General features: G+C 37.3%; 1 protein-coding gene across 1 annotated transcript in view; it reads right to left on the bottom strand.

The window, feature by feature from the left end:
* Nucleotides 1-937, bottom strand: part of LOC306651046 (26S proteasome non-ATPase regulatory subunit 5-like) — a gene marked incomplete at its 3' end in the record, with an annotated part of 221764 nt that extends 220827 nt beyond the window's left edge. The window contains 2 exon segments of the mRNA XM_079123592.1: nucleotides 6-663; nucleotides 666-937. Of these exon segments, the coding sequence (XP_078979718.1) occupies nucleotides 6-663; nucleotides 666-789 (782 nt within the window). The 5' untranslated portion in view covers nucleotides 790-937.
* Nucleotides 938-24497: the final 23560 nt, after the last annotated feature.

Here is a 24497-nt window from a genome sequence, read left to right as displayed (position 1 = left end):
AACACTTTTCCACAAAGACAGGATAACGCTCACAGATCTGTTGAGGACTATCCATGACAGCCAAGTTTCCAAAAAATTTTACAAATCCTGGCAAGTAGAAGCTAGAGAAGGGGTTGGAATCTGCCCCAATAATTATATTAGAAATCTGGTCAATTACTCCTTCTTGAGCAAGGTATTGTTGTCCATGATGGGTATATGCCAGAGATGTCACCATCTCTATACAGGTGACTCCGACTAGCACATCCTCACCAGTCAGCTCTCTCAGAAGCGGGGTTACCAATCCGCTTGTGGTACAGTAGTTTAAAGATTCTGATGACACAGAAGAAATCTCCACAATTAGCTCATATACCCTGTACCGAACAATATCATTTGTTTTCATTACATTTTTCAAATCATCCAGCAGATTGCTTTCAAATAAAGCCTCAAGTCCAGCTTGAGTTAGTAATATTCTTGACAGGGATTTGATAGCCACCTTAGCTACAGATAGATTCTCTCCACCAATGCAATACACAATTTGTTTTAGTAGATCAGCATTATTCAGAATCTCTGTAACAGCATCAGAATTTTCAACAATCCTTCCAACCTGGGACAGAGTGAGAATTTTAACAGAATCATCAGGGTGAGTAAGTCCCTTCTGTAAGTCAACCTTGAGGTTCCTAGCCAGTGAACTGGTTCCACAGCCTGGAGCAATCTCTCCAGAATGGATGCACACAAAGTAGTCTGTTCCACATGGTTGTGGAGATTCTGTAGGTGGACCACCTTGCTTTTCTTCTCCAACTCCCACGTCATGGATAAGGGAGCGAGGCCAGGCCACGATGGTTCTCATTAAGTAGGGAGAAGAGCGGGCCAAGGCGCAGCTCCGCCGCTTGCTCCCGAAGCTCGCTAAGCGGAGCCGCCTGTATCACCGACTGGAGCGCAAGCAGCTCCTCCAGAGGCGCTTCCAGCGCCTGCGCCGCCATCTTGCCGGCTCCGCAAGATATTTTTTTTTGTTTGTAAAGGTTAACATGATATACTAGACAAATCAAGTTAATTGGAGATAGTAGAGGTCACCATCTGGTGATTCACATCTCCAAGTAAATTAATGGATTTTCTCTGATTTATTGTTTCTCCAAAACATATGCAAGCTTCTACCCCTTTTAAAATGAAACTCATCAGTTGAAATCGCCACTAGGTATAGCGGTTTCTAGTAGTTTTTATTGTTAAATTCCTAAATGTGAACAGTGAAGTATCACCAGAAATCTAAGGAAAAACGTCTAGGTAAAAAGGAACAAGAAAAACAATATCAGTCCATAAGAAACAAACAAAAATTCCAAAATGAAAATAAAATTTAAAAATCTATAATAAATTTCCAAAGAAAGATACAAAAGATGCACATCTTTAAAAAGAAAACAGGGATCAAAGAAATAGAAAGAAGGCTTGGAAACTAAAATATATTTCCCAACACAATTTTCAGTGCTAATGACATGAACCTAAATTTATATAAAGCTCAAAAAAGAATGAACTATAAAATATAAAATGTGAGAGAAAATATTAAAAAAGAGAATTTTTCTTGCTATTCTAACATATATCCATAAGAGTTCTAGAGAAGGAGACTAGAGATGCTGTGAGTATAAAATAACCAAAAAGTAACAGAAAATAATTTCTCAAGCAAAAGTACACATTCTTAAGTCAAAGGATCCAGAACAAAAATTAATATTGAGAATCTTTCTTATGAATATAATTCTCAAACTTTAAAACTAACAAAAAAGCAGAATAACTTCCCAAGGCTGAATGGAAATGCTGGATGAGGACCCAGTAACACATGAAAAGAGTAAGTCTCAGATTGACATCAAGCTTTTCATTAATTATGTTGAATACTTGAAGCCAATAAAGACATGTTTCAAAATTTTAAGAAGAAAATGTGCATATGTAAAAAATTGTATGCTTACCAGACTATCAAGCATGAAGGCAGAATAAAAACCTTCCAGTCAGTGAGGGCTTGGAAATTATCATTTCATGCACTTTGAGATATTGAAAAAGAATGTATTCTGAAAAAATCAGAGGGTACTAGGTTGTTAAAGACATGGAATCTAGTACAGCAGTAAGGCAAATTCAAAGATACAGATATCTATATAGTCAAGAGGCCAGGTGAGAGTGTGTGAACTGGGCATCCAGAAAGGAATATTTTAGGATATAAGAGGAACACATGGACAAGATGCAATGACTGTTTGTTTAGAAATATTTTAGGTTATGACAAAGTTGATTATGGCTTATGAAAAAGGAGAATTCATTTGAAGTAGACTAAGATATTCTTCTATTCATAGCTATGGTGACTGTGACATTGAACTTGTAATGATAGGAATGTGGTCATAAGCACATCACTTGACTCTGCAGTGATGATTATGTATAATCTAATAATAATATAAATTGATATTATGTTTTCATTTTTTACCTTCATATAAAACACAGAAGTCTTAATGTTAGGAGACAGACTTTAACCATTACCTACTTCGAACAGGTAAAAATAACAACATAACTGATAGCATCTGAAAGGTAGACAGGGAGAGGACAAAGTTGAATGAAATTTAGAAGCACCAATAATCTTGTCTTAAAAATATAAATCAGGGGAAATGTTGCTGAAAATCAAGAGTTAGGAATTAGTCTTTTAAATGTTACTTAAAGTTGCAACTGATACAGTATGAGCATACTGAGAGGGTAAAATATAAAACACAAGTGATAATACAAATGATCTAAATTAATCTAAATGATCTAATATTGAGTTTCAAGATGGTGGACTAGAGGCTGACTGCATTTCATGTCGCTCAGGATTCAGGATTTAAGAAGAAGAGTTATTGAGAGACTCGGAACCAACTCAGAGCCGCCAAGAGAATCTTTCCCACTGGGCAAGGCTCCCCAGCTGGGGCAGTAGTCCCAAAATGCAGGGAACTTCATGGAGAAAGTTGCCCAGCAAGAACCGCCCCCCCATTAAGCTGTGAACCCATACAGCCGGGAGTGTCACAGAGGAGGGCTGCCTAGCGAGAGATTTCCATGCAGAGCGAGGCTCCCCACCCCAGAGAGTAGGTCCAGACCCTAGGGAACTTCCTGGAGGATGGTCGCCCAGGAAGAGAGTCCCTTCCAGGGTGAGGCTCCCCAGCCCAGGCAGTAGGTCCAGACCCCAGGGAACATCACAGAGGAGGGCTGCCCAGTGAGAGACTTCACCACAGAACAGGGCTCCCTGGTCCAGATAGTGGTTCCGGACTGCAGGAAACTTCTCGGAGGACAGCTGCCCCAGTGGGACTTCCCCACCAGGTGAGTCTTCCCCACTAGGTGAGGCTTTCCCACCAGGGCGATAAAACCAGAGACACAGACCCAGACCAGCCATGCCCCTAGTCTGCAGTCTAGTCCCCCACTGGCTGACCAGCAGTAAAAAAGTGGAGGTGCCTCTGCCCACTAGCAGGGAATATAACCAACCTGAAGGCCACCACCCCTAGAGGGGCAGCTTCATTGTGGAGCACTGCATTATCAAGTTCCTCCAAGAATGCAGGCTACTGAAGACTAGGAGATGAATTATTGGAAATCTACAGGGACACTACAAGTCAAAAGGGGAAAACTGCAATATCTCAGAGTTTCACTACTAGAGGGGTAGATACCTGAGTAATATGAGAAAACAAGGGAACAAAATGTCCCTAACAAACCTAGATGCTACATCAATAAAACCCAATGACAGCACAGCAGAAGAAATGTCAAAAAGAGAGTTCAGAATGTACATAATTAAAATGATCAGAGAAGGAAATGGGATGAAAGAGCAAATGCAGTCTTTGAATGATGGTACCAATCAACAGTTAAAAGAGCAAATGCAGGAAGCAAAAGATCATTTCAATAAACAGAGATTCTGAAAAAAAAAAAGAGAAATACTTGAAATAAAGGAAACAATAAACTAAATTAAAAACTCCACAGAAAGCATAACCAATAGGATAGGACACCTGGAAGAGAGAACCTCAGACATTGAAGAAAAAAATTTAATCTTGAAAACAAAGTTGACCAAACAGAAAAAAATGGTAAGAAATCATGAGCAGAATCTCCAAGAATTATGAGATATCATGAAAAGGCCAAATTTAAGAATTATTGGATTGAGGAAGGCTTAGAGAAACAAACCAAAGGAATGAACAACCTATTCAAAGAAATAATATCAGAAAATTTCCCAAATCTGAAGAATGAAATGGAAAATAAAGTACAAGAAGCTTATAGGACTCCAAATACACAAAATTATTATAGACCCACACCAGGGCACATTATAATGAAAATACCTAACATATGAAATAAAGACAGAATTTTAAAGGCTGTGAGAGAAAAAAAATCAAACTAGTTCGGGGGAAACCAATAGATATCAGCAGGTTATTCAATCCAGACCCTAAAAGCTAGAAGGGCCTGGAACAACATTTACCACGCCCTGAAAGAAAATGGATGCCAACCAAGAATTTTATACCCAGCAAAACTTACTTTCAGATTTGACGATGAAATAAAATCCTTCCATGATAAACAAAAGCTAAAGGAATTTACAAAAAGAAAGCTGGCATTACAGAACACTCTCAGGAAAATATTCCATGAGGAAGAGATGAAATACAACAACGTAAATCAGCAAAGGGAAGAACTACCCTAAAGGAATAGCCAAATAAAGGAGAAACCAAGTCATGTTAAAAAACAAAAATGAGTCAAATCACCAGGAATACAAAACATATCTCAATAATAACTCTGAATGTTAATGGCCTGAACTAATCAATCAAAAGACATAGACTGGCAGAATGGATTCAAAAGAAAAATCGAACAATATGCTGCCTGCAAGAGACTCATTTCATAGAAAGAGGTACCTACAGACTAAAGGTGAAAGAATGGGAAAAAACATAACATGCACATGGACACAGCAAAAAAGTGGGGGGTATCCATCCTCATTTCAGATAATGTGTGTGACGGGCCCCGCCCATCAGCCATTAAGTCTTAGAGCTAAGATGGCGCTGAGCGGAAGTTCCTCGGAGCACTTAGGTGGTAAACAACTTTCAGGAAGTCTGACAGCGGGAGCATGAGATGCACGGGAACACCGCATGCCACGGGGCAACTGCCAATGGACTGGCTGAGTCCATGTGATGTGCACGTGGACAGGCTGCTGATTGGCTGATGGGCTCTATAAGGGAATGGTTTCTGGGGTAGAGGGGGAAGAAGATCTATGGGAACTCGGTAAGAACCTGGGGTAATAAAACTGCTTGAGGAAGATCGTGTAAGAGTCGTCATTGCGAGCGACAAGTGGTGGCCCGCACGGGGAAGCTCTGAACAGAACCTCGGCAGTCCAGGGCAGCCGGCTGGTAAGTACTCCTTTGACTCCAAAAAGGGAGGAGGAGGCTCCGTTTACGGAGGATAACTTTCCCCAATCTCCTTGGAGAAGAACGGGGGGCTCCATTAAGGAGGATATCTTTTCAGTATATATAAGCTAGAGAAATCGGGCTGGTCCTGATTTGTCAAGATGGGGAATAGTCCATCCCACCCATTGCATAAAGCATTAAAAGCTTTATTAAAAAGTAGAGGTCTAAAGCTCAGGGATAAGACAATACAAGATTTTCTTGAACAGATAGACAGGGTGGCACCATGGTTTGCAGTATCGGGGAATCTCTCCTTAGCAAGTTGGGATAAACTGGGAAAGGACGTAGAACGCGCCGAAGAACAAGGTACTGTCTCAGGAGGGATTCAACCGCTCTGTCGGCTGATTCGTGCCTGTTTGGAAGAAAGGCGCTTTAGAAAAATTGTGCAGGAGGGTCAGGCAGCTTTAGACAGTGTAAAAGAGGAACGTTCAACTTCCTCTAAAGCGGCCAGTGAAGAGGATTCAGAGTCAGAGGGAGAAAATGATTCTGAAGAGGAACTAGAGGCCATCTGCAAGCAAATGAAAGACCTAGAGTTAAACGAAGAGGAAGTTTCACCTCCTCCGTATAACCCTTCCGCGCCCAGCGCAGGAGAAGGTGCCTCCTTTAGTTGTCAAATGTGGAGGGAAGCGGGGACTTTCTTAGCAAGTCAGGCTTTTCCAGTTTTCCAACCGCAAGGAGGGGGGAATCGATACCATGAACCTTTGGATTTTAAAACGGTTAAACATCTTGCGGAATCAGTCCGCACATATGGGTCATCAGCTGCTTTCACTGTAGCGATAATAGAAAGTTTACATCGTTTTGCCATGACCCCAGGAGATTGGCAAAATTTAGTTAGGGCCACTTTAAATCCTGGTCAATACTTGGATTGGAAAGCTTACTATATAGAATATGCCACTGAACGAGCTGCACGTAATCGAGCAGCAGGGAATCCAGCCTGGGATATTGACATGTTAATGGGCCAGGGAAGATTTGCCAACCAACAGCTTGGATATCCGCAACAGGTGTATGAACAAATTAACAGACTCGCTACCCAGGCCTGGAAGGCCCTCCCTAACAAAGGAGAGATATCTGGTAATCTTACTAAAATTACTCAGGGATTGACTGAACCCTTTTCAGACTTCGTGGCCCGTCTAGTGGAGGCTGCGGGTAGAATTTTTGGGGATCCTGACGTGGCCATGCCGCTTATTAAGCAACTGGTCTATGAACAATGCACTAAAGAATGCAGACAGGCCATTACCCCTTACAAGCACAAGGGCCTAGAGGTTCTTACTAATGAGGCCCGTGATGCTCTAAAATTGATAGAACAAGCACTTACAGAAGCATCTCTCCGCCGAGTAACTCCAGGACAGCCATTGTGGGCATGTATCCTGGCCACTATAAAACAGCCTACTGGTGTTCTTTGGCAACAGGGACCCCTTCTATGGATTCATCCCAAGGTTTCTCCTCAAAAGGTAATTGAATATTATCCCACTAGTGTAGCAAACCTTGCCCTTATTAATTTTTCTAACATAATAAATTCTACAAATTCAAATTCTTCAACCCGTCTTAGACCGCCAAGACAGCCATATTGGGCCCCTCGTTGCCGAGGCACTCGCTTTGATAAAACAATCTCTCCACCCTGGACGGGATGTCAATCTAAGTCTACACAGTGGACTACTAACCTTTTTACCTTTTCCCCTAAAATTGGCACGGGAGCAAATTCTACTTTTGCAGGTTATAACTTTACCTATCTGAACCCAACCATGGCTTCACCTTCTAACCCATTCGACCTGTGGCTGCTTTGTGGAATAAATGGTAGTTGCAAGGATTTAGCTCCCCTCGTCATGATTAATGGCGGTGCTCTGGGCCATACTAGTATAGTGTGGAATATTTCTGAAGTGTTTGAAAGTCATGCTTCTTTCAATCGCTCAGGACAAAATGTTACATTTGGTCCCACGTCAGTGTGTCTTGTTTCACCTTTTTTGTTTCTTGTGTCTAATAGTACGTTACAAAATGATACCCTGTCTTGTTCCAATACTACTTGTTTCTATTCTCTGTGCTGGAATACTACCAGTTTCCATATTGCTGTTGTACTTAGAATTCCTGAACATCTTCCTCTCCCTGTGGATGGACCGACTCCCCTGACTCTTTTCCGCCCTAAACGAGATTTTGGGATTACAACAGCCATTGTCGCTGCGATTGCTGCTGCTGCCACTGCCGCAGCGACTGCCGCAGTCGCCTTGGCCTCCTCTATCAGTACTGCTGAGACATTAAATCCATTGTCTACTAAGACGGCTGAAGCATTGACTACACAGAGTAGTATCAATGCACACCTGCGTGGCGGTATCATGATATTAAACCAAAGAGTTGATTTGTTATAAGATCAAATTGATGTGCTGTGGCGGCTGGCACAGCTTGGCTGTGAGTGGCATTCCACAGCTCTGTGTTTGACTGGAATCCCCTATAACAATATGTCTACTGCTGCTAATCTTTCCCGTGAGCTTTCTCTATGTCTTACAGGAAACTGGTCATCAAAATTTGACGATTTGACAGAAAAGTTGCGGTTGGAGATCATCAAAATCAATACTACCCGAGTTGACCTGGTGGTAGCCCGCACCTTGATGTCCTGGATCCAACAAGCAGCTCGTCATCTGAAAGAGTGGGCTGGACTGGGAGCCCTTGGTCTTTGTCTGGTCTTGCTGTGTATCTTGTGTCTCTGCTGTCTTAGAAAAATATTCCATCAGCGAGCTACAGATAAAGTGCTCATAGCTCAGGCATTTGCAGCCATAGAGTTGGGACAATCCCCTCAAATATGGCTTGCGGCAATGGGAAAATCCGAATGACAGGATGCCAGCTAGGACTGCACTCGGGACCCCGGGAGGGTGCATCCCGAGGAGGGCATGCTCAACTGCATACGGGTTGCCACTGGCTCTTGTCCCGTCCCTGGCAAAAGGTGGTGGGCAATGAAGGCCCTTTTCAAGCTTACGGGGGTTGAGTCCTCTGTCCTCTCCTGTCTGAATAAAACAAAAAGGGGGAACTGTGACGGGCCCCGTCCATCGGCCATTAAGTCTGAGAGCTAAGATGGCGCTGAGCGGAAGTTCCTCGGAGCACTTAGGTGGTAAACAACTTTCAGGAAGTCTGACAGCGGGAGCATGAGATGCACGGGAACACCGCATGCCACGGGGCAACTGCCAATGGACTGGCTGAGTCCATGTGATGTGCACGTGGACAGGCTGCTGATTGGCTGATGGGCTCTATAAGGGAATGGTTTCTGGGGTAGAGGGGGAAGAAGATCTACGGGAACTCAGTAAGAACCTGGGGTAATAAAACTGCTTGAGGAAGATCGTGTAAGAGTCGTCATTGCGAGCGACAAATGTGGACTTCAAGCCAAAACTAGTCAGAAGGGATAAAGAAGGACATTTCATACTGCTTAAAGGAAGCATAAATCAGCAAGACATAACAATCATAAATATCTATGCCCCGAACATTGGGTCATCCATGTACGTCAAACAAATCCTTCTCAATGCCAGAAATCAAATAGACCACAACACAATAAACTAGGCAATTTTAATACACCTCTCTCACCACTGCATAGATCTTCCAAACAAAAATTGAACAAAAAAATCATAGATCTTAATAACACAATCAATAATTTAGACTTAACGGACATTTATAGAATATACCATCCAACAAAGAGTGAATACACCTTCTTCTCAGCAGTACATGGATCCTACTCTAAAATAGGCCATATATTATGCCACAATGATGCTGTTAGCAAATAAAATAAGATAGAGATACTACCTTGTATTCTATCAGATCATAATGGATTGAAATTAGAAATAAATGACAGAATACAAAACAGAAATTATCCCAACACCTGGAGATTAAATAATACACTATTGAATGATGAATCGGTAACAGAAAACATCAGGGAGGAAATAAAAAAATTGTTAGACGGAAATGAGAACAAAGGTACAACATATCAAAATCTCTGGCACACTATGTAAACAGTACTTAGAGGAAAATTTATTTCATGGAGCACATTCAATAAAAGAAGAAAAAAATCAACAAATAAATGACCTAACACTACAGCTCAAAGCCCTAGAAAAAGAAGTGCAGATCAACACCAAAAGTAGTAGAAGACAGGAAATAGTTAAAATCAGAGCTGAAATGAATAAAATTGAAACAAAAGAAACAATCAAAAAAATTGACAAAATAAAAAGTTGGGTCTTTGAAAAAATAAACAAAATTGATAAACCCTTAGCTGCACTAACAAAGAGAAGGACAGAAAAAATTCAAGTCACTAAAATTCGGAATGAACAAGAAAATATGACAACAGACATGATTGAAATATAAAACATAATTAGAAGCTATTTTGAAAATCTATACTCCAAAAAAATAGAACATTTCGAAGACATCAACAGGTTTCTAGAGACATATGAATTACCTAAACTGAACCCGGATGACATATGCACTTTAAATAACTCAATTTCAAGTAATGAAATAGAAGAAGTTATCAAAAGCCTACCAACAAAGAAAAGTCCAGAACCAGATGGGTTCTCAGCCGAGTTCTACAAAACCTTTAAAGAAGAGCTCACTCCAATACTCCTCAAAGTACTCCATGAAATAGAAGAGGAGGGAACCCTCCCAAACTCATTCTATGAAGCCAAAATCACCCTGATACCTAAACCAGACAGAGACACATCGAGGAAAGAAAATTTCAGACCAATATCCTTAATGAAAATCGACACAAAAATTCTCAACAAAATTTTAGCAAATTGCATACAAAAATATATTAAAAAGATAGTGCACCACGATCAAGTGGGTTTTATCCCAGGGATGCAAGGTTGATTCAACATCCAGAAATCAATAAGTGTAATTCACAATATCAACAGACTTGAAGTCAAGAATCACATGATTATTTCAATAGATGCAGAAAAAGCATTTGATAAAATACAACACCCCTTCATGCTCAAAACACTAGAAAAAAATAGGAATAGTGGGAACATTCCTTAACATTGTAAAGGCCATCTACGCTAAGCCCATGGCCAATATCATTCTAAATGGTGAAAAACTGAAAGCATTCCCCCTAAAAACTGGAACAAGGCAGGGATGCCCTTTTCACCACTTCTATTCAATATCGTCCTTGAAACTCTAGCCAGAGCAATTAGGCAGACCAAGGAAATTAAAGGGATACAAATAGGAAAAGAAGAACTCAAACTATCCCTATTTGCTGCTAACATGATTACATATTTAGAGGAACCAGGAAATTCCACCAGAAAACTCTTAGAACTCACAAGTGAATTCAGTAAAGTAGCAGGATACAAGATCAATGCTCATGAATCTAATGCATTTTTATACATAAGTGATGAATCTTCAGAAAGAGAAATTAGGAAAACTACCCCATTCACAATAGCTGATTTTATTTATTTATGTTCCCACGGGCACTGTATGAATTATCACATGTCTAGTCCCTGATATTGTCTGACTTTAAAAATTTTCCCAATTCTTTTCCTGAGGGAAAAGGAAATTTTATTTTTTGTTGCATCTTTCTTTACATTGCTAAGAATATACAAGATAGTTGTGTCCTTTTCTAATATGTAGTTTCAAAAGGTAGTACATTATACACATTCTTCTTAGTCTTGTTTCCTTTATTAATATTTCTTAGACATATTTCCTTATTAGAAAATATAGAACTGCTTCATTATTTAAAAGCTGAGGAGATTCTCATTTTATAGATATACAATAGTCTAAAATTATTGTTATATTTTTATTGATAACTTTTAGAAGTTTTTTATATTAATGTTTTTTCTTTCATATGCATACATTGCCAATAAGATTTCCTATGTTGGCACTTGTCTTTCCACTGTAGTAATGGTAATATTGCAAAAGATTTTTCATTACAACATAAGACATATTTAGAAAATTTTTTCTTTTTATTTTGTCCTTTCTTAATATCATCTATAAACTCTGCTTTCCCATTCTGCAGTCAATGAGATTGTCTACTATATTGTATTCTGAAAGGATAGAGCTTTTATTTTCATATTCAGTTCTTATATCTACCTTGATTTTTTGGGGACTGGTATGATACACAATCTAATTTTATTTTTTCCATATGGATGACCAACTGCCCAACATAATGTCTTTTACTCCCATATATTTTAATTTCACTTTTTATATGTTAAGTTTCCACATAAAATTATAGCAGCTTCTAGGCTATAATGTTCTACTTGTCTATTTGTATTTCCTCCAAAAATACCTCTCTTTCTTAATTGTCATGGATTTTTAATAATCATTGATATGTAATAGAGAAAATTCTTACACTTCCATGTTCTTCAAAATTGCATTAGCTACTTTTGTAGAACAATGTCTGATAAATGACATTATAGATATTTATCTATTTCTTTTGTTTAAACATTCCAATTTACATTATTTTTCTCATTATTTCACAAAATTGATTGTAAATACATGTTTTTTAAATTGTTTTTTCTACCCTTCTATTTCACTATTTTGGTGTGCAGAATTTTTTTTTCTTTTTTTTTTTTGCTTTCTTTTTATTTATTCAATTTAGTTATACATGACAACAGAATGCATTTTGATACATTTTACACAAATGGAGTACAAATTTTCATTTCTTTGGTTGTACATGATGAAGAATTTCAACATTCATGCAATCATACATGCATACAGGGTAATGATATTTGTATCATTCCACCATCTTTTCCCCCTTTTCCCCTTCCCTCCCACCATTCCCCTCCACACAATCCAAAGTTCCTCCATTCGTCCCATAAAACACTGCCCCCCCCCATTGTGTATCATCATCCACTTATCAGAGAAAACATTTGACATTTGGTTCTTGGGAATTGACTTATCTCACTTAGCATGATAATCTCCAACTCCATCCATTTACCTGAAAATGCCATGATTTTTATTCTTCTTTATGACTGAGTAATATTCCATTGTATAATATACCACAGTTTCTCTATCCATTCATCTGTTGAAGGCATCTAGGTTGGTTCCACAATCTAGCTATTGTGAATTGAGGTGCTATAAATATTGATGTGGCTGTGTTACTGTAGTATGCTGATTTTACGTCTTTGGGTATAAACTGAGGAGTGGGATAGCTGGGTCAAATGTTGGGTCCATTCTGAGTTTTTTGAGGAATCTCCACACTGCTTCCCAGAGTGACTGCACTAATTTGCAACCCCACCAGCAATGTATGAGTGTACCTTTCTCTCCACATCCTCGCCAACACCTATTGTTGCTTGTATTCTTGATAATCACCATTCTAATTGGGGTGAGATGAAATCTTAAGGTGATTTTGATTTGCATTTCTCTAATTACTAGAGATGTTGAAATTTTTTTTGTACATTTGTTGAATGCTTGTAGATCTTCTGTGAAGTGTCTTCTCAGTTCCTTACCCCATTTATTAATTGGGTTAGTTGTAATTTTTGGTGTTAAGTTTTTTGAGTTCTTTATAAATTCTAGAGATTAGTGCTCTATCTGATGTGCATGTGGTAAAGATTTTCTCCCACTCTGTGGGCTCTCTTTTCATGTTATTGATTGCTGAGAAGATGTTTTATAGTTTGATTCAATCCCGCTTAATGATTTATTATTTTATTTCTTATGCTTTTGGACTCTGTTAAGGAAGCCAGGTCCTAAGTGGACATGATGAAAATTTGGGCCTACTTTTTCATCTATTTGGTGCATGGTCTCTGCTCTATTTTCTAGGTCCATGATCCACTTTGAGTTGAATTTTGTTCAGGCTGAGAGATTGGGGTTTAATTTCATTTTGCTACATATGAATTTCCAGTTTTCCCAGCACCATTTGTTGAAGAGGATATCTTTTCTCCATTCTATATTTTGGTTCCTTTGTCTAATATGAGATAACTGTATTTTTGTGAGTTTGTCTCTGTGTCCTCTCTTCTGTACCATTGGTTTACCTGTTTATTTTGGTGCCAAAACCATGCCATTTTTGTTACTATTGCTCTGTAGTATAGTTTAAGGTCTTGTATTGTGATACCTCCTGCTTTGTTCTTACTGCTACAGAATGCTTTGGCTATTCTGGATCTCTTACTTTTACAAATGAATTTCATAATTGCTTTCTCTATTTCTATGAGGAAAGATGTTGGGATTTTCATTGAAATTGCATTGAATCTGCATGATGCATTTGGTAGTATGGGCATTTTGACAATATTAATTCTGTCTACCCAAGAACATGGGAGATCTTCCATCTTCTAAGGTTTTCTTTAATTTCTTTCTATTGTGTTTTGTAGTTTTCATTGTAGAGTTCTTTCACTTCTTTTATTAGATCGATTCCCAATTGTTTTATGTTTTGTGGCTATTCTGAATGGGAGAGATTTCCTAATTTCTCTTTCATAGGATTCATCACTTTTGAATAAAAATGCATTAGATTTGTGAGTGTTGATTTTATATCCTGCTACTTGACTGAATTCATTTATGAATTCTTAAAGTTTTCTGGTGGAAATTTTTGGATCTTCTAAATATGGAATCATATATTTGGCAAATAGTGATAATTTGAGTTCTTTTTCCCTATTTGCATCCCTTTCATTTCTTTTATCTGTCTAATTGCTCTGGTGACTGTTTCAAGAAGTGGTGAAAGAGGCCATCCCTGACTTGTTCCAGTTTTTATAGCAAGTGCTTTTAATTTTTCTCCATTTAGAATGATGTTAGGCATGGGCTTTATCTATAGCTCTTATGACATTGAGATATATTTCTACTATCCCTCTGTTTGTAGTGTTTTGAATATGAAGGAGTGCTGTATTTTATCAAATCCTTTTTCTGCATCTATTGAGATTATCATATGAGTCTTGTCTTTAAGTCTATTGATGTGATGAATTACATTTATTGATTTCAGTATGTTGAAACAAACTTGTATCCCTGGGATGAATCCCACTTGATCATGGTACATTATCTTTTTAATATGTTGTTTATACATTTTGCCATAATTTTGTTACGAATTTTTATATTATATCCATGTTCATCAGGGATATTGGTCTGCAGTTTTCTTTTCTTGACATATCTTTTTCTGGTTTTGGTATCAGGGTGATATTGGCTTCATAGAATGAGTTTGGAAGAGTTCCCTCCTTTTCTATTTCATGGAATACTTTGAGGAGTATTGGTAAATAATAAAAAAAGAATAAAATTTCTTTTTTGAAGGTCTTGTAGAACTAAGCTGAGAATTCGTCTGGTCCTGGACTTTTCTTGGTTGGTAGACTTTTGATGACATCTTCTATTTCATTGCTTGAAATTGATCTGTTAAATTGTGTATGTCCTACTGATTCATTTTGGGGGTATCATATGCTGCTAGAAATTTGGTGATGTCTTTGAGAATTTCTCTTTTGTTGGAGTATATATTTTCAAAATAACTTCTAATTATTTTTTGTATTTCAGTAGTGTCTGTTGTGATGTTTCCTTTCTCATCACAAATTTCATTAATTTGAGTTTTCTCTCTTCTCGTCATTAGTGTGACTAAGGGTTTATCAATTTTGTTTATATTTTCAAAGAACCAACTTTTTGTCTTGTCAATTTTTTTCAATTGTTTCTTTTATTTCAATTTCATTGATTTCAGCTCTGATTTTAATTATTTCAATATTAACAACATCAATATTAACAGCACCCAATGCAAACAATATGCAGCCTTAGACCAAATAGCCCCTATTAAGCCATTAACAGTTTTGTTGCAATAAACCAACATGATGTGTTTGATTATTATCTACAACACTATCAATTGGTTTGAAATAAGGTCTACAATTTCTAATGGTGGACAAAGAGATAATGGGGGAGGGATGTAGGATGTGATGTTAGTGAGGTAAGAGGTGAGAATATAGAAGTACTAGATCAGGAATTGTGAAAATAGAATCAAAAGAAGTTGTTTATCATCAGGAGAAAGGAGAGAATAAGAATCCAAGCAAACAGATAAATAAGAGGAAAATAGAGAGTGAGAGTAAGAAAAAAATGTAAAAAGAAAATAAAAGAATCTACAACAAAACTGTAATATACTGTTCAAACCTCCCAGTCCTTAGTAGCCTGATGCATGAAAAGTACTTAATTTCAAAGATATTGATAATGTAAGAGCAGGAAATGAAAAAGAAAAAAATAGGTTTAAAAAGAGTCTTGAAGGAAAATTGGACAATTGTTTCTGTTGGAGTGCAGTATCTTCTCTGCCTCCCTTCTCTTCCCAAAGGTGGGGTTGTCTGGAGTTTGCTGGTAACTCCACCCTCAGGATGATGACAGTTACTAAGGTGGAAGGTTTAGACTTGGAGGTGGGACTCCTGGAGACAAAGTATAGCAATTATTAGTCCCTCTGGAAGACTGCTCCACATGACTCTCCTTTGGGGTCCACTTGTGTGACACAGGAGCCTGGTCTTAGCCCCTTCCTTCACTTGTGGGCCCCACAATTCCTGGTCTCTAATTTAGTCTCTAAATTGTATCTCTCCTGTCTCTGCCCTTTCAACTTCCCAATCCGGAACCTCTCTCCCTTGAGGTGCTGAGGACTGAGCACTGGGACCTGTGCATCTATAGCAGAAAGCTGTTCTGCATTGGGCAAATCAGGACCAGGCATTGAATGCTTTGGGCCAGACGTGTAGCTGCAAGAACTGGGCCAATTTGGTGGCTAGAGGGTGGTTGGGAGTCTGGGAACAGAGGAGCCAAAGGGCCCTGTTGATTGACAACTGGGTAGGACCGGGTAATCGTTGGGTGCCATATTGGGTAGGGAGCCTAGATCAGGCTGATGTCAGGTCCCAGAAAGTGCTGCCCGAGTTGTCTCTGGGATCTGGGTGGGTGCTGGGCTGGTTGGCTGGATGAGCTGGGGTCAAGATGCCCTCACATGCTCTTCCAACCTACCGATTCCTTGCAAGGTTCTCAGCCTCTGCAGAAAGATGGTGGCTATTAGCACACCTAGAAGGGATAGCTCAAATGTAACCAAGCCTGCAGGGCTCTCAGTGATTGTCTTTCAGGTCCTGGATATTATCCCAAATGGAAGTGGCCACATCCCTATTTGGTTGTGGCAGCAGCAGCTAACCTGTAGGTACCTCGATAATGAGCTTCTAGTCTCCAGCAGGTGTCTCAAGATGAAAGCTGCCCCGACTAAAGATGGCAGTGGTAGCAGCAGAGGTAATCCAAGGTGGTGGCAGAGGTGTCCCAAAATGGAGGCTACACTCATTGATAGCTAGGGCGTCTCAGCATGGAGTTTTCAAGTGGGTGTGGTGTTTCTGCAGGGGAACATGCTGGGCTAGATCGGCAGAATTAGGCTTATCTTTAATAGTCATTTTATTTCTCATTCTCTCTCACATTCACAAACACACATGCACACACATACACAAAATTTCTCTTTGATATCTTCTTGTTTATATTCATATAGTTGCCTCCAGTCCATACTCCCAGATACTTTTCTTTCTTATGATCCCATTCATTACTCATAGCTTGGAAGGAATCACAGGTGACATCAGATTGTAATCATGAGGTCCTATCTTTATATTTTAACTCTCTAGGTCCCAACTTCCTTGAAATTTTATCATTGAAGCTAGGAAGTGACAATTCAGAGTCTTTTTTACAGCAATGAACTCTGCTCTGGAATATGTCCTTAATGGAGGACTCTTTGTACCTTAATACTACATAAGACTAAAACTTATTACTCTGATTATCCCCACTCCAGAAAAACTAGTGGAGTTAAATCTTAAGGCCATTTTAACACTTTGCTTTTCAATTGTTTTATGACTCATAGAGAAATTATATTGAGCAGAATTGGCTATGTTGTATTTTTTTTTTCTGTCTTCTGATATTGTGTCTGTCATTGCCATATGCTTAGAGTGTATGAGGCAAATTTAAATATACATTTGTTGTGACATTTTGATCACATGTTATATGCCTTTGTAATGGTTTTTGATTTTTTACCAGTTTTTTCTTTAAGATGTGAAGATGGTCATGCTTTTAAAGAATGTTTTAAAGATGTTAAGCACATAAACTTTTCAATTTTTCTAAATCTTTTGGTTTCTCCTTTATGGACTGAGCCCTCCATTAAATGATTGATTCAAACAGTACAATCAAGTTAAAAGCTTGTCTTTAACCTATTTTGTGAAAGTTCATGCAGATATATTGCCCTCCTTCTATCCTTTCTGTATTAGAGAAAGCCAGAGTATCCTGGGCTTTCTTCATTTCTATCAAGAGGCAAGCTATCCAAATTCAGAATGTCCAGGGTCATATGTTTTCTCTCATATGTGGAAGTTAGAGAGGAAAAAGTAAAAGAAAGGTGGGGTTTATGATCTCATGAATTTAGAAGAGATACCAGTAGAATAGAGAAAGTGGACCAGGGTGTTGGAGAAGGGGAGGAAGGGGGACATGCTGGGGAGTGATATTGTTACATTGTGTGCATGTATGAATATTGCAGCATTACAAGATTGCTATATTGTGTAACAACAAATCCCACCATAATGTACAACTATTATGTACCCAAAAAATGTGGAAAAAAGAGGTAGACTATCATATTAGATTGCTGAGCTGGTAAATATCAGTCACCTACCAGAAATAGTCATAGATTTCAAAAACGGATGTGAGTAATTCACAACTCAGGTGAACAACCTCAGGTAGAGCACATTTGTTTCCCACCCAGTCTTCACTAGTTCTAAAGAAAACTTCTATGTGACTGGTGGTGTTAGAGACAGCATGTGACCATGGTAGTGCTCACACAGAGACTTTAATTCTCACAAAAAATAAGACACTTCAGAAGTTAATGTTAATTCTTGGAATTTTCATCACCAAAAGTATTTTTAAACTAAAAATTGGAATACATTGAGAATACAACGAAAGGTAATATTTTGGGTTCAAACTTTCATTTCTTATAAAGCAGTAAGATGTCCCACTCAGTTGTACTGCCTCTATCTTTGCCCAATCATTCATTGTAAACTGACATAATATTCAATAGTTTCCAGGTTCATTAGAAATTATTCTAAATATATTAATTTTATTTGCAGAATTGAAAAATTATAATAGCTGTAGATTGTTTCAGTTAAGAAAGATGCTGAAATACATCTTCACCATCATCTAAAATGCACATACAAGTATGTGTATACACACACACATGCATGCCATATGTACACTTTTTTAAATTTATTTTTATTTTTTAATTTATTTTTTTAAATTTATTTTTATTGTAAACAAATGGGATACATGTTGTTTCTGTTTGTACATGGAGTGACAGCATACCATTTGCATATTCATACATTTACATAGAGTAATGTTTGATTCATTCCGTTATTTTTTTCCTTTCCCCCCACCCCTCCCACCTCTCTTTTCCCTCTATACAGTCCCTCCTTTCTCCATTCTTGCCCCCCTCCCACCCCCCATTATGTGTCATCATCCACTTATCAGTGAGATCATTCATCTTTTGGACTTTTTAGATTGGCTTATCTCACTTAGCATGATATTCTCCAATTTCATCCATTTGCCTGCAAATGCCATAATTTTATTATTCTTTATGGCTGAGTAATATTCCATTGTATATATATACCACAGTTTCTTTATCCATTCATCAATTGAAGGGCATCTAGGTTGGTTCCACAGTCTGGCTATTGTGAATTGAGCAGCTATGAACATTGATGTGGCTGTATCTCTGTAGTATGCTGATTTTAAGTCCTTTGGGTATAGGCCGAAAAGTCAAATGTTTCAGTGTTAAAGAGTTTAAATATTTAGATCATGTGCTCTAAGTAACATTGGAGATATATTTTTTAAAGAGAAATAATGATGGTGATGATGATGGAAATAATGATGGCATAAATTAATGCAAGAACAAGTTTTTGTCCTTAAGGGAAATATATAACATATTTAATGCATCTAGAATATAAAAAGAGTTTCTTATTCTTAATGGCAAAAATAAATAAATAAATGCTTATTGAAACTTAAAAAAGGAAAGGTTAAAATAAAAAGTAGAAATCACTAGTAATCTTATTACTCAAGATAACTACTCAACAGTGTCAATTATTTCACTCCAGTCTTTTTCCAGTGTTTATGTATATTTTACTAACAAAAAAGGAAACATAGCTAATATGCCCTCTATATTGCACTGTGCTTTGTTTTTACTGTAATTTTCACCAGTATAATTTTTGTCATTAATGTTATAGCAAAACATTATGTTTAAATGCTTTATGATAATCCACCTAATTCCTATGGAAAATGTTATTCAAGATTTCATGATTTATTTTGGGACATTTTAGAAGATTAAGGACTCATTTCTTTGGGGGATAGTGTAAATAAAACCAAGTTCAATGCCTCTGTGTATAAATCTAAATGATTTCAATAAAAATCATTAATGTTCACAGTATCATTTTATAATTATTCCTGTACTCACTGATGTATGATACCATTTTAGCTCCATTCTAAAATACTCAGGTATTTTCATCTTGAAAATTATGCTGTGATTATATTCTTCTCTTCAGCTATTGCTCTGTTGACCTTCAAAGGCAATTTTTTAAAAATAAATTCTACATGCTGACTCCAATTTCTTAACTACTATATACTGGTAAGACATTCCAACTGAATTTTGCTCTCAATGCAAATTAAGGTTTCTAATCAACCAAATGTCAGTAGTGTAAGTCTTCAGAAAGTATAATTCTTAATGTCTCAGTGATGCTTAATCTGATACCTACTTCCAGGGAATACCCTTTGCCCTTAGCTTGTTTGACATCACAGAGATCATTTTTCCCCTTTGCCTTTTCTTTCTGTTTTCCTTTGCCAGTTTATCCAATTTAACTTACTCTTAAATATTGGAAGAATTCAAGGCTTTTTTGCTAATTCCCTTCTCTTGTGCTTACTGTACTTTGCAAATATGTACTCCTCCTTTATGAAAAATTTAGATTTTAAGGAACATTTGAGACTTTTTCAGATTTTTCTGATTCTACCGGTTCATTCAGATTCATCTAATATGTCAAGTCCTTGCCAACTGAGGTTTTAATACTCAGTAACTATCTCTAGTTTAGCACTCATTTTAATCATTGATTTTTCCTGTTGGAAGAAGTCATGTTTTGCTCATTTTTAATCTTCTAAAGTGTTTCCGACAGTCTAGGCCCTTTGTAGGTGCTCATTAAATTCTTAATCAATTAAACCACAGTGCTTCTCTTAGAGTAAATGCTATTATAAGGAAGAAGAATTTTCTCAAAATTGCTCAACTAAAAATGAGATATTATAATCATACATTGGAACTTCACAGAATATAATAATCATACAGGACCAGGACCACAAATTCAAACCACATTTCTCTGTATATTCTCTGTGCGTGTGTTTGTACATGCATATGTGTACACGTTTGTTGCAACTCTTTCCTACTTTTCTCTCTGACAAGCTTTCTCCCTTTAATTCTCAACAAATACACAATACCTCAGAATTGTAGCCCTAGCCCATGAATCTCTAAGACTTTTAAACTCTAGTCCCCATTAATGAATGACCTAGTTACTGGATCACAAATGCAGTTTCCAGTAAGAAGAATTTGATTAGTCTGATAGGAATCTAATGTTTAGGTACCCATTCATATTAGATTCAGCAGTGGCCCAGAGTTCATATCATTAAGTGGCACATGTGCAAACTTGCTTTTTAGGCTCTGGAATGGAAATATTTTCTATGATGGTATGGATTGGATAGTCACAATGGGCATCTTTACAACAAACTGCCATGATTGCCTTTTATACTTTAAATGCCATTAGGATTTTCATTAATTCAAAACTATGGTTCCTGCAACTCTTTGTTCTGTAGTTCCTATTTCTGTTTGATTCTTGGTAATTATAACATTTACATGAAAATTTCCCCAAATCTCTAGAGATATCAGTTCCTTAACCTATACTCTTCCAATGACCATGTCCTTCTTCCAACTTCAGACACTCACACCAAGGTTATAATCAAATGTGACAACTGCGAGTAACTGCAACTCTTCCATAAACACAATTGTAAGCATTCCATTCCCTGACTACCAACCACTTCCTATCATTCTGTCTTGATTCCTTTAGAACTAAAATTTCAACATCCTTTGACCTCACCAGGACTACAAATCCTATCATTTTCACCACCCTTCATTTATTGATATGTTTTTTCCTTATTTCTTACCTCAAATTTTATTTTTAATTTTAATAATCTCTTTGTACAATCCTCTATTCCCTTGTGCCTATCACGTCATTGTATATTCTTAGCATAATAAATACTTGTATTAAATCTGAATTTTCCTATTACACTAGCAATCCTTGAAACTTCCTTTCAACATTCATATTTTTTTGAAGTCCTGTCACTTTTCCCTCTAAAATGTTTAATTTCTCTACACCTATTAATACAAAGTATTTCACTCTGACACTAATTCTTGCCAATATTACTTTACTTCAATGGTCTTCTCATTCTATTTTCTCCTTCATGTGAGATCTCTTCTAATATAGTGTCCTCAAAAATACCAGAGTTGTTTGCAATTGAAGCTCGCCCATATGACTTCATTACTTAGGAATGGAAACACCATATGTCCCAAATATCCAACTCCTTGGTATTTATTCAAAAGAACTAAAATCAGCATACAGTAGCAATGCATGCATTTCAATGTTTACACCTGCACAATTCATAATAGACAAGTTATGAAACCAGCTTCAGTGCCTATCAACAGACAAAAGAATAAAGAAAATATGGTATGTGTTTCTTACTGGAAACTGCATTTGTGATCCAGTAATTAGGTCATTCATTTAAAATAGAGTTTTAGTCCTAAAGAAGAATGAAATTATGTCATTTTCTGGTAAATGGATAGAACTGGAGAACATCATGTTAAGTGAAATAAGCTAGAATCAAAAAGTCAAGGGTCAAATATTTTGTCTCATATGTGGAACTAGAGAGAGAGAGATGAGAGAGAAAGAGAGAGAGAGAATCATATGTGGAATATAAAAGGTAGTTATGAATTATGGTTTAGATATGAGGTGTCCCCTAAAATATCCTTTGTTAATATAGGAATGTTAGGAGGTGAAGTTATTGAATTGTGATAGTTGTAATCTAATCAGTATATCCTAGTTTGAATGGACTGACTGGGTGATGATTGTGGTCAGGTTGGGCATGGCTGGAGGAAGTGAGTCATTTGGAGCATGACCTGGAACGGTGAGTCTTCTCTGTGACATCCCTCAACCCTGCCCACTTCCTGATCAGGTAGTTAGCTGAGCAGCTTTCCTCCCCTGGGTTCTTCCACCATGAGGTTCTGCTTCACTTTGACCCAGAGTAATGGAGCTGGCCATCTATAGACTGAGACTTCTGAAACCATAAGCCTTACATAAAAATTTTCTCCTCTTAAGTTGTTCTTGGTGATATTTTAGTCACAGCAATGAGAAAGGTGACTGAAACAAAGATCAACAGAATTGAAGAAAAGGTTTGAGATGGAGGGAAGAGGGAAAGGCATGGGGAAGTACTGGATAATGAAATCTGCCAAATCATGCTATGCTTATGTATGAATATATCACAATGAGTCCTGTGTTATATATAATTATTATGCACTAATTAATATGATATTATAATAGTAACAATAGAAGGGAGATGAGTACAGTAGAGTGAGCAGATCTGTTTGGAGGGAGAATTGAGAGAAAAGGAAGGTGATGTTGAATGAGATTGATCAAATTGGTATGTGAATATACAAATATGGCATGATTTTTCCCATTATTATGTATAATAATACTGCACCAATAATTCTTTAAAAACAATAAAAATCATATGTAGTAGTAGTTTCCAATTGCCTATTGAATAAATCAACTTTTTAAAATTGGGTTATATATCTTCTAATAATCATTTCTTAAAACTTCTTGATGCATTCTTTATAGTACTGTAGCAATGAAATTCTTGGAATCATAGCATATAGTGTGTACAATTATATTTTCTGGCCTGACAAGTTTTTGTAGAAATCAGAATATATGGCAATTTTTTATTATTAGAGTAAAATACCTGAAATGGAGTACTTATGAAAAGGGGGGTTTATTTAGCGCATAGAGTAGGAGGTTTGAATTCTAAAATCAAATGGGGCCACACTGGTTTAGCCTTTAGTAAGAACCTAATAGTGGATCATATTACAGGACGCAATGATGGGAGCACTTATGGAAGCAAGGAGTATAACATCTCAGAGAAGGAAGCAGAGAGAGGGAAAAATCAGGCTTGCTTCTTTTATAACAACCCTCTCATGACAACTACTAAGGGTCACTCAAGGAGAACAATCTTAAGCCCATTGGAGGACCCCCCAGTGATTGAAGGGCCTTCCACTGGTCCTCATCTCATAATAGACACATCACCTCACAATGTCACCAATCTGATAACTAAGCTTCCATCACATGGGCACTTGTAGGACACTCAACCCATATATAAATCAGAGCACTCTGCTATATCATGATTTGTCATGTTTTTTTTTTTTTTTCTCTGCAAGGAATCCCCTCTTACCACTTTATCTAGATAACAGGAAGAGAGGCAAATATCATTTCAAAATATGTAGGTTCTATTCTTCAAGTCTCCCAACCCTACCCTCAACACCTCCTGAATGAGAACATAACTTTGCTGGTAATAATTTTGTTTTAAATATTGTGCACACATATGCTAGGATGATATAGGATAAATTGCTTTTGAAAAATCAATTCTCTTGCAATCAGATTACAAATTTTGGGTATAAAAGAGCAATAGAAAAGAAAGTCTGGACGTTCTCAAATCAGACAAGGTACTGTTTTATCCAGAAGGTATAATTAGCAACTGCATGGAAACCAGAAAATCTACATCAAAATATGCTACTTCTATTTTTACCTTGTTTGGCTATTTCATTTCAAGTAATTTTTTTTTATGCTTGGCAAGCTGAGAATTTAATCTAATCTTACACTTGGAATGTGTGCATGTGTGCTAACTACTCTGGCAGTCAAATATATTTTTAATGAGATATAAGCTTCCAGGTATTGGATTGTAAAGATTAAGCAGATGTTAGAAGCAAAAAATGTTCAATATTTATAGTGACTCTTAGAAATACATGTCAAATTTTAAAATGCAATATTCTTTTTTTCCTTTCACAGTGCTGGGAATTGAACCCAGAGTCTTGTGCTTGCGAGGCAAGCACTCTACCAACTGAGCTATCTCCCCAGT

The sequence above is a fragment of the Sciurus vulgaris genome (genome assembly GCF_902686455.1).
Source record: "Sciurus vulgaris genome assembly, chromosome: X".
NCBI classification, from domain to species: Eukaryota; Metazoa; Chordata; class Mammalia; order Rodentia; family Sciuridae; genus Sciurus; species Sciurus vulgaris.
The sequence above is the reverse complement of the archived record's forward strand: the minus strand, read 5'-3'. Positions and strand labels throughout refer to the sequence as shown.